This window comes from Plodia interpunctella, chromosome 10 (genome assembly GCF_027563975.2).
Source record: "Plodia interpunctella isolate USDA-ARS_2022_Savannah chromosome 10, ilPloInte3.2, whole genome shotgun sequence".
Lineage (NCBI taxonomy): Eukaryota > Metazoa > Arthropoda > Insecta > Lepidoptera > Pyralidae > Plodia > Plodia interpunctella.
This window is the reverse complement of record NC_071303.1, coordinates 7,017,713-7,028,284: the sequence shown is the minus strand read 5'-3', so window position 1 is coordinate 7,028,284 and position 10,572 is coordinate 7,017,713. Positions and strand designations below refer to the sequence as shown.

General features: G+C 35.5%; 3 protein-coding genes across 5 annotated transcripts; 1 reads left to right on the top strand and 2 right to left on the bottom strand.

Moving 5' to 3' along the window:
• Positions 1-260: 260 nt before the first annotated feature.
• Positions 261-1,606, bottom strand: LOC128672961 (uncharacterized). Its single transcript, XM_053750502.1, has 2 exons — positions 1,478-1,606; positions 261-1,355 (listed from the first exon to the last, which is right to left on the bottom strand). The coding sequence occupies exons 1-2, from the start codon at positions 1,500-1,502 to the stop codon at positions 829-831; spliced, it is 552 nt and encodes a 183-aa protein (XP_053606477.1). The 5' UTR covers positions 1,503-1,606; the 3' UTR covers positions 261-828.
• Positions 1,607-2,271: 665 nt separating this feature from the next.
• Positions 2,272-6,338, top strand: LOC128673180 (uncharacterized). 2 transcript variants are annotated; one of them, XM_053750850.1, is made up of 6 exons: positions 2,272-2,662; positions 3,328-3,496; positions 3,824-3,936; positions 4,370-4,462; positions 4,608-4,738; positions 5,568-6,338. In XM_053750850.1, the coding sequence occupies exons 1-6, from the start codon at positions 2,552-2,554 to the stop codon at positions 5,770-5,772; spliced, it is 822 nt and encodes a 273-aa protein (XP_053606825.1). In that variant the 5' UTR covers positions 2,272-2,551; the 3' UTR covers positions 5,773-6,338. The 2 variants fall into 2 exon arrangements, with proteins under 2 accessions (XP_053606825.1, XP_053606826.1); XM_053750851.2 differs by having other exon boundaries at positions 3,280-3,496.
• LOC128673179 (palmitoyl-protein thioesterase 1-like) lies at positions 6,314-9,048 on the bottom strand. Of its 2 annotated transcripts, none has more exons than XM_053750848.2 (5): positions 8,838-9,048; positions 8,346-8,607; positions 7,839-8,003; positions 7,200-7,476; positions 6,314-6,737 (listed from the first exon to the last, which is right to left on the bottom strand). In XM_053750848.2, exons 1-5 carry the CDS (start codon positions 8,920-8,922, stop codon positions 6,606-6,608), a joined length of 921 nt encoding a protein of 306 aa, XP_053606823.1. In that variant the 5' UTR covers positions 8,923-9,048; the 3' UTR covers positions 6,314-6,605. The 2 variants fall into 2 exon arrangements, with proteins under 2 accessions (XP_053606823.1, XP_053606824.1); XM_053750849.2 differs by having other exon boundaries at positions 8,346-8,583; positions 8,838-9,027.
• Positions 9,049-10,572: the final 1,524 nt, after the last annotated feature.

The following is a 10,572-nucleotide window of genomic DNA, read 5'->3' as shown; positions in this document are numbered from 1 at the left end:
ATGCGCGGTTTGAAATGCACCTCTAATACGTATGGATACATTTCCATTTCACCTTGGTTTTTACTTCGCTCCCTCATTTTTTTGTTTAAAGAATGGCGTCTTCTTCAATGCCTAGTGGTAATACAAGTAGATACATCTCTGTATGTTCAAAGATTTCTGCGGAAATTAAACCTTACGATGAGCTGCGAGACTAGATTTGTTGGAGCTATGTGTTTAGTATGTTGAAGGAGGGATTATTATTCAAATGACAAATATTGTGTTTTTATTTTATTCACGCAAAAAATACTATTATCTAATTATGACCTAATACATTATCGTAAACACTAGGTACTTAATGGGGAAATATGTGGATGTCGTGGTTGGTGACCACTGAGAAAAAATGGCAGCCTCGGTCCCATGAATCCAGTGTTGGCATAAAGCGAAGAGACCAAGGGGAAAGGGGATAGCGGATCCAGGCCTTCGAAATTCTGTTCCTGGAAAACAACTGGGAATGCGCTTATATGAGAGAGAGAGAGGAAAAATACGCGAAAGCGTTTTCATCGTGTAAATAGTCTGTGACCGGGTTCGATGTCGTCAAGGATGATTGCGTACCAATGGTCTGACAACGAAGGATGCTCAAGACTGCGTGAAAGCGTGAAGAGAAAAAAGTAGGAAAGCGGACGTTGGGCTTCGAATGCTAAATGGCTCAGGAAGGAACCGAGGAAAAACTCTGACGAATGATGATGATTCAGTATAACACCTTGCAGGACACACACGTGCATGATATGACCTAATTACCTCTATATTAAGGCAAAAGGATTAGGCCCACAGATTCAGATGTTAAACTTTTCATAATGTTTTGTCTTTCTTACTTGCAGAGGTGTGTATGTCCACTAATTGTTTGACCAAATTGTCCGTATCCACGTTAGCGTGAACTAGTAGTTCGTAAGTCTTCATTTGCTCTAGAGCCTTCCAATCATCTTTATGCTTCACCCCAACACTGAACAGCTCATTGACAACATCTTTGGATTTTTTCACCAGATTTATCAGAAATCCTGCCTTATACGAGACCTTGTCGCGATTCTCAGCTTTTATTTGTTGAATAGCTTCAATTTTCTTTGTCGTGTCATGAATGGTCTGCTGTACCAATATAGATATCTTAGTCTTCAAATTTTTATCGTGTTCCTCATCAATTTTTTTCATAGCATCTTGTGACTGACGTAAAAACCTTCGAATTTCTGGTACTGATGATGAAGAAACTGTTGTAGATTCAGGGTCACCAGGGTCTTCATCGTATTTGAAATCGTCAGATTGCGTTATTGAAGGAATATCAATGAAGTGGATACTACTGCCTGGCATAAATAGGTATGCTGCCCCTTAAAATAAAATTAATGACATATCTTATTGTCGAAAACAATCTGTTTTGGTATGTAATGATTCCCTGCACAATTTCTATAAAAATCTCATATGCGTCTCTAAGTATTTTGATAATGCTTACCCAATATAGTAAAAAATATCAACATAGTATTCAATGTTACTGCATGGTGCAACTGGAATAAACTTGAAAATGGTTTTAAATTAGCTAATTTTAATAGGAGACGATAATAGCATACCTACACCTTAAACACTTTTTATTGGATGTTTATATGGTAGTTATAGGTATTTAATTTGTCTATTAAAATTTTATATAATTTGGTTTCGTAGAATACAAACCTTTTTGCCTACATTCGCAATAAAAAAAAATCGTAATTTTTACTTTATTGTAGCCTATTTCTCTACTTTATATAGTACTAACTGTGCTCTGGGGCTACGCTTACGTGGGAATACTAGATAAAAAGTACTCTATGTGTTATTTCAGGTTACAATATTCTATCTGTGTACCAAACTTCATAACAATCGGTCCAATAGATTTTGCGTGAAAGAGTAGGTAACAAACATACATAAGTACATATGTATGTACTTACATACATACACACATCCTCAGATTTCGATTCGATTTCGCATTTAGGTATAATATTCGTAGGATTGTTGGAATATAAGAGCGCTAATCTTATCCCTTTTTAATAGACACGCATCATTTAAACATAGAATCATCAATAAATATGTTATAACTAAACCGCATGATTTTATATCAAACATATTAATACTTATAACCCGATTTTCTAAGTAAATTTTGAATATCATTATTTTTCAATTCTATACAAAGCACCTATATTTATGTACCTAATAATGTACTTCTAAATAGGCGTTTTATAACACAATTTTATGGGATTTCAACCAAACCTTAGAACAAATAGAACGTTTTTAGAAGTGCAACTATGATCGAGTCTATTTGTAGAATTCTATCACCTCTGTGTTTCCGGAGGACAATGTTGTTTTTATCAATATTGGCCACTATATTGTACTTAACCTTCTTTTTATTCTTCTATTTTTGCAGAGACAACGTCAGGATTTTTGGCAGCTATTATTAAATTTCAGTGTTTTTCGATGTAAAAAAAAACTTAGCATTTGCTTATTTTTTAAATTTATATTTTAAATTAATAGTTTTATTTGCTCGAAAACAGGGCTAAAAATGATTTGTTCATCGATAATGTTGACAAGTGTTTCCAAATCTTTGATATCCAAACAAATACGGAAATGCCACAGTGTGTTCGGTTACAAAGATATTTTGTTTCAAGAAAAGGTGAGTCAAACAAGTTATTTAGGTACTAGATAATATATTTTGTCTTTCATTTCTGCGCAGATTATAAGAGATATATCACGGGAAAGGAATAACTAGGCCTAAAAAAAGGAATAACTAGGTTTAAACTAGGTCTTTATTTTAGGCGATGGGCTAGCAAATTATTTACAATTTAATCTCAATTCTGCAATACAGCTGGTGTAGCCATCGAATTTATCCATGGCTTTGTACCCACAAGGGATAGTAACGGCATTGTATGTTTTGATTGAACGTTGTAACCGAATGTTCTTCTTGAGCTGTTCTTACTGTTTGTCTCGAAGTAAACATATAGGTACTTCGCTTGTCTTGTTGATTTAAAAATTTATCTAAATATTTATGTATGTCGCATGGGCAAGATTTGAATGTAACGAGATCTCCGTGTAGACAATAAAACTTTGAAAAAAATATGAAATAATATTAATCTTATCTCATCATCATAACTTTAAAAAAGTATTTTTTAAATACAGGTTTTACAATACATACTTACTACAGTTACCGAATTACGCAAACCACGCAGCGTTTGTTTGTGTCGATGAGTTAGCGACTCATTAAAGAAGAAAATTAAAGTGACTTTATTTTAGGGCAATTAAAGAAAAATGTTGCTACATCATCCATCATTTTATTGTCAGCAATCGGAGAGATTCTCAATAATGCCTGTGACGAGCAACCAGCACGAGCTGGCGGTGGAGCTGATGAAGCAATATTGTCTCCGGGAGCACGTGATCGTGAAGGCCAGAAAGATGGACCTGACCGCTGACAAGGCCCTGGACGAGTATCTCATCGGCATATTGAAACAAGGTTACTAGTTTGTAGCTTTTTGAGAAATGCTGTATATATTATGACATGAAAAGTGACAAAGTAATTATTTGACTTTAACAAGGTCAACTAGCACTGTTCCGGAAATTCTGTGGTTCTGGGTTGGGTTCTTAGTTACTGGGTACTTGTTTCCGCAGATATTTGTCTACGGTTCTGTGTGTGTTGTGCACGTTTTTGTATCTATCAGACCCGTGATTCCGCAGATATTTGTCTACGGTTCTGTGTGTGTTGTGCACGTTTTTGTATCTATCAGACCCGTGATACAACGTTAATGGATGTAGACAGACATTTATAAATTCTGAATTTCAGGCAACACGTTACTAGCGAAAACCGAAGACGATAAAACAGCGGGTATATGCGTGGGGTTCGCGAGCGCTCCCGTGGACTCCAGGAATCTGCGGACCTATGCTTTCTATCGACAGGTAAAATAGATTTTCTAGTCTATAGGAATATAAAATAAATAATTGGTAATAACAAGTTAATAAGAGCCTTTCAAACGACCGCCACTTTCGCAAGATATACCTAAGGTAAGGGTATCTCAGCAATGGGATAGTGAGGTGACGTACCTATATCATATACTTTATTTACCTACAAATTTATTGATCTATTTAACAAGACAAAGTCTGTCCATTCGTTTCAGAGTTTGTTCGAGATTTATTTCATCATTTCCTGTCATATTGTGAGAAAACGTGCACTAGCACTAGCAGCTATATAAGTGTGTAAAAGTTTACTTGCCTCCTGAATTCTTTATGATGGCAGGCGTGAAAGGCATATCAAATGCCTTTATATACGACTCAATAACATACGATACCAATATAATGTGTTGCTTGTTGTAAATAGGTAATTGTTTTACAGGATCCTAATACAAAAGACTTCCTCAACTTCACGGCTAAGATGCAGGAGACCCCCAATCTGTGGGAAGTGTTCAAGCAACAGAAAATATTTGAGGTAATTACGCCACATCTATTAAAATGGTGGTGCAAATAGTCCATATTTTATTCAAACAAGAGTTGACGACTATGGTAGTTGGTGAGATATGTTTTTTAACAATTCTAGGATAAGCTAAAATGTTTGCATTACATACATATTTCAGATAAAGATGTTGGCGGTACTGCCAGATTTCCGGCGGCAGGGGTTGGCGGTGACCATGGTGGAGAAGGCCCGGGAGACAGCCTTTGATCAGGGCTTCAAGGTCATCCGGATGGATTGCTTGAATTCCTACGAGTGAGTGCAATACTAAATCTTATAGGTAGCAAGTGGGCGTCTTTAAACAAGAAATCTTCTTTTTCTCTGTATGATATTGGATTTAGCCAAGGACCTATGGCATCAAAAAATAATTACAATGTCTATATTTTAAACGCGAGTATGTAAAGATCGCGTTTGGACCGTTTTTGACAAAGGAAAGTTTATTCAAATTAAATTTTTTTTTATTCAACTTTAGGATGACAATGTCACTTATTGACGTCAAAAATTAACTGCCCACTTAAGTCTATTTAATAATATAAATTAAATCAATAATAATTAAATTAATATTTAATAATAATTAAATTATATCAGTCTAATTAAGTCTACTGCCGACTTAACTGCTTTCTTCAAAGACGTCAATTAACAAATGTGGGTCCTAGATTAATTTATACAAATTCGGGAAACAGAAAGCAACTGTCAACCCCAAATTCCGACGGGAGCGAGTAGGCCCCGGTCACAGCTGCCGGTTAATTGGTAAACGTCCAATTTACGAAACAACCTGATATAACATAAAGTCGACGATATACATGGTCATCTACCATATAAATTTCATTATGACGACCTCAGTGGCGCAGTGGTAAAGTTCTTGCCACTGAACCGAGAGGTCCCGGGTTCGATCCCCGGTCGGGTCATGATGGAAAATGATCTTTTTCTGATTGGCCCGGGTCTTGGATGTTTATCTATATATGTATTTGTTATAAAATATAGTATCGTTGAGTTAGTATCCCATAACACAAGTCTCGAACTTACTTTGGGGCTAGCTCAATCTGTGTGATTTGTCCTAATATATTTATTTATTATATTTCAGCTACAAAATCGCCGAGCGCAACATGATGCAGTGTATCGTGAAGTTTCCTCTCCACAAGCTGCGAGGCCCGCACGCTCCGTTCGTCAAGCGAAGCTCCAAGTACAACTGTCTCGTCAGGGTTTACGTGGACGCCAAGACCGATGACAGACCGGACAGGATCGCGAGGAAGCAACGGCAGGTCGAATTGGAGAGCCTCATCGAGTGATATTGGGAGAAATGAGTAGAAAGGGGTTGCTAACCACAAATGTTCAACAATAATTCATGTAGACAGCAGTTGGCCCATGGCGCCTGGCTCGTTGTGTCCAGAGATTATGTCTCCTCCTAATAGAGATCGCCAATTCAAGATCACTTGGATGAAATCATTGTGCCTGCCTCTGTGGCGACCCCTTAAGGTGTAAAGAAGCAAGCTACGTGTCGTGGTGATTCGACTTATTTCTATGAAACCAACGTTGGCGACGTAAAGCTCGGAAGCCAATCCTACTTCATAGAAATACATCACGCTTCGAACTTGCATCAATACTAAAAACATATCCAACAATGAAATCTCTCCTGAAACCATTATATTAATATTTGAAAAATCCAAAAGTGCGAAAATGTGAGAAGTGTAGAATAGGTTTCATTCACACTTATTATGTTTGAAGTGTTGTTGAGAAATATGCGGTTAGAATTTGAATGTTTGTGATTTAGGTGTTCTTGTTGTGCAATGTATGTTACATAGTTGTTATTACTGAAATATAAATAAATCGTTATTGACGAAAAAGTTTAATCTTCGATCGGATTATCTATTACTTAGTTCCCATTTTCAACCCGCAGAATATAAGTATTAAATTAAGGGGAAGATACTTAGGCGCTAGATATCGTAGATATCTTATAAGCCGTTCTCGTTTAAGTAACTTAACAATGTTTAATAAATTTTCAACCCATCTGAGATAATTTCTATTACAATTACATTACACAACTGCAATATACTTGACCAACTTATTTAGTAAGATAAGAAGCTAATTAAATTTTAATGGAATAATCCGCTAGAAATATGAACTATTGTGGAGATAAGTAAACTTTGACGATATTTTCAATGAACCATTTCTTCGAAACCCTCAAATGATCTCCGGGAGTCGATAGAAAGACTAGTTTTCCAGCCTCGTCCATTTTCTTAAGGCCGATGCGGTCCTGAAAAAACGTTTTTCGTGTTATTTTTTCACATCTTTCGAGCACTTTCTGGTGTCAGTGTTACTCTTCATCATCATATCGAGTGTGTTATTGTTAACATTTATGTCAGATAGTGTCAGATCAAAAAACATCTATCTATGGTTGGCTTTAACCATGGAATTAGTAGGTACTCCGTAAAACCAAGTACTTACTAAATCTATGCTTTTAACATGTGCATTTTTATCTATGGTCAAATTAGCATAAAGTACTCATGAAATTTAAATGTTTCGGACAATTGTATCTCACAATACCGAAAGCGGTCGAAGCTCATAACATAGACCTCAAATGCTAGATAGATTCATAAATCTGGTCCACTTTCGGTCACCCTACCTTGTTCTGACCATAAGCCATACATATCATCGTCAATCATATGAGCTATTTCAGGAATGGACTCTTGGACTCTTTGACTCTTAGAGTAATTACCTCTTTGTATAGATCAGACTCTTGCAAAGTCTGTAAAACTTGATCCTGTCCAGGTTTGTAGAACCCAAACCAAGAGCTCTCTCTAGGCTGGGTGACGGTGTCATTGTTAAACATGACCATCACAAAATGGTCTAATTTATTCAGGTTATCATTATACGTCTGGTTTATAGACAGTTCGTTGTTGATATCCGAGAGAAAAATGCTGTTATTTTTGTATTCTTGTTCATGGAGCGGTTCGTGCCAGTATGTAGCTAGGACGAGGTCGCGTTGGACCCAACTGAAAAAAATATCAAAACTAATAATATACTTAAATCATTATATACGCACAGCTAATATGTGTCTGTATCTATACCGTGAGAAGCAGATATGGTTGCTAATCGCTAGTTCTATTTTCACAAGATTATTCTCATAGGCGATGGAAACTGTCTTTAAGTATTTCAGAATCTCAATTCCACCAATAAGTTCGCTTTATAACCAAATTTTAACTAACCTTCAGAGACAAATATTGCCTCTATCTACCTTTTAAGGAAATAAAGACGTGATTACTAGGTACCTAGATCTGTATTCAATAAAAATCTAATTATTACAACTTTCAAACAAGTAGGTACCTATTTCACACAACTGTAACTTTAAACTTACGGTGCATAAGGAGCCTTATCGATGAGTTCGCGTATGTAAGTACAGGACTTGACAACCAGGGCTCCACAGTGAGGGCTTCCGTACACTCCTTGATGCTGGCTGCCAAGGGTGATCAGGTTCTTGACTCGCCCCATTTTGTGGCCACATCGCTGTATAAGTGCTCGACTAAACATATTAAAATACAGAACAATATTAAAATAAATAATGAACGGAATAAAATCAAATTTAAAAATGCAAAATCTGTAAATTCATTACAGAAGGAAAAATAATGTTCTAAACTCTTCGACTCGCAAAGAAGAATTGAAGCGCGAAAAAAAAACTAAACATATGTAGGTATGTATACATGTGTACCTATACATATGTAGGTATGTATACATACATACGGGACTTGACACCTATTTTTATAATTACCTACTCTTACAGCTTACTTGTCTGCTAAATCAGACCAGATAAGTAGATACTGTAAATAGAGACAAAAAAGGAAAAGATACCATAAAAAAATCTTACAGGAATTGACCTCCTTGTGAAAAGCCGATAGCATTAAATCCGTTTTTTAACTTGGGGTCTTCCTCTATCGTCTTACAAGCGTTTTTAATTTGCTCGTTAGGGTCCATGAAGTAACTATTGTACAGGTCCTCGAATGTTGTACTTCCAACTTTTATAGACATGACATAGACTCCTGGTATGGCTTTTTCAAGCAAATATTTATATCCTCCGACGCTGTAGACTACGCAGCAGGTGTCACCTACCGGACAAAATATCCTATTTCCTAGTAATGTTTATAATTAATAAACATGAAACGCTCAGATGAAAAAGAATTTGAATTTAGACTTTTTTATCAGTCATGATTTTAATTTATGCGAGTAATCGTTTAGTTGCGATAATTACTTAACTACATTTTGACTAACTCTGTCATTGGCTCATTAACCTAATACAAAATTTACAAATGCAGACTTTCGCATTTGTAATATTAGTATGGATTAATAAGATTTGACTTACCCATTCCATGCCATAAAACGATCGGTGTTGGATCACCAGCATTAGCATATTTAATCAAGATTAACACTATAATCAAAATCTTCATTTTTCACAAACATTTATATCAAACATGTAACCCAACAGCTATCACCAACAAAGTGCTATTAGACTTGAAAGCAAAATTACCAAGTTTAATAGTGTATTGTGTTTAGATCGAACAACATATTCAATTAATGCGATCTCAATAATTAAGATTGATGACACATCAAGAAAACAGTTTGGCTCGGACAAAGGGAAATCTGGTTGTGTAGAACATAGACATACATACAGGTACGTGCCAATGCCTCTTTTTTAACCCCCGACGCAAAAAGAGGGGTGTTATAAGATTGACACGTTTGACAGCTAAGTGTGTCTGTCTGTCTGTGTACGTGGCACCGTAGCTCATCAACGGGTGAACCGATATGGCTGCGGTTTTTTTTTATTAAATAGCTAATTTTTATGCGGTGGTTCTTAGATATGTTTGAACAAAATCGGTTCAACCGTTTAAAAGTTGTAGCGAAATGAATTTAAAAGTCGGTAGGTTTTTTAGTTTGTCTAACAAATAAACTTGTTTAATTTTTCTTTCGCGGGTCCACTGGTAGATATTTTTATAGAAATAAGTACCTTTGTGCTTTATTTCTTGTAAGTTATATATTACAGTTATGTTGTGTATGTAAATATATAGGCGTGCTGTGTAGTAAATTTATGCATAGACGCATATACAATTTCACGTCTTTATTCTCAAATGTTTATAGTGATGACTTCTTAATAAAAGTTAAATTTTTATTTATTTTATGGTGGTTAAGTTTTTTCTTTATAATTTCACACTTTTGAAAATTAATTTTCCAACCAACCTTTTAAGTTCATTATAATGATCCATCTGCATTGTTAGTCTATGAATTATTAAAATAATGATCTTGAATATATCTACTTTATCTACATTATAATTTTTCTGACCTTGTCTGTCATTATCATCATCATGGGGTGCCATCTTCGAAATGAAGTTTGGAGGTCAGCATACGGAAACCCTCGCGGCTTTGGGCCGCTATTTTCAGTTGTATCTAAGTCCGGTCCAATCCTTTGTCATCAAACCACTTTCGTCGAGGGCGGCCAGGAGGTCTTTTGCCAGTCATCTCCTATTGTATATCGTGGCGGATCATTTTTAAACGACTGCCCAAAAAGAGTTGTTTTCAGGGATCATATTTGTACGTAAGTATGTTTTATGAATAAAATAAATAAGTTGAATAAAATGAAATACTCATTTAATACAATTAACCGATTTATTAAAATACTTATAATTCCATAAAAATATTGCGAGTATTACAATTTAGAGAGCATGTACATTGTACACTTTAGTTATAGAGATTATTAATTTGTGTTAACAAATAACTACAGCAATCAACAAAACAGTAATATCATAAAGTAATCTTAACATAAAATACACTACTTGTTGCCAGCGCCTACGCTCACGGCAAAGAAGCCTACGTCACTCTGTACCTCTCCAACTATCTCCATAACAAAAATCACCTCATTCCATTGCTTTGTTTTGACGTAAAAGTACAAACACACTTTTACAGTTGTAACAGTATAATATCATATTTATGGATAAACTTCATATGGAAGTACCTAACTAAGCATATGATATTACAGCACCAAAACTCATTTGCGAATACCTAAAAAAATTACATTTTTCTTTTCTTTTTTGCAATTATCAATA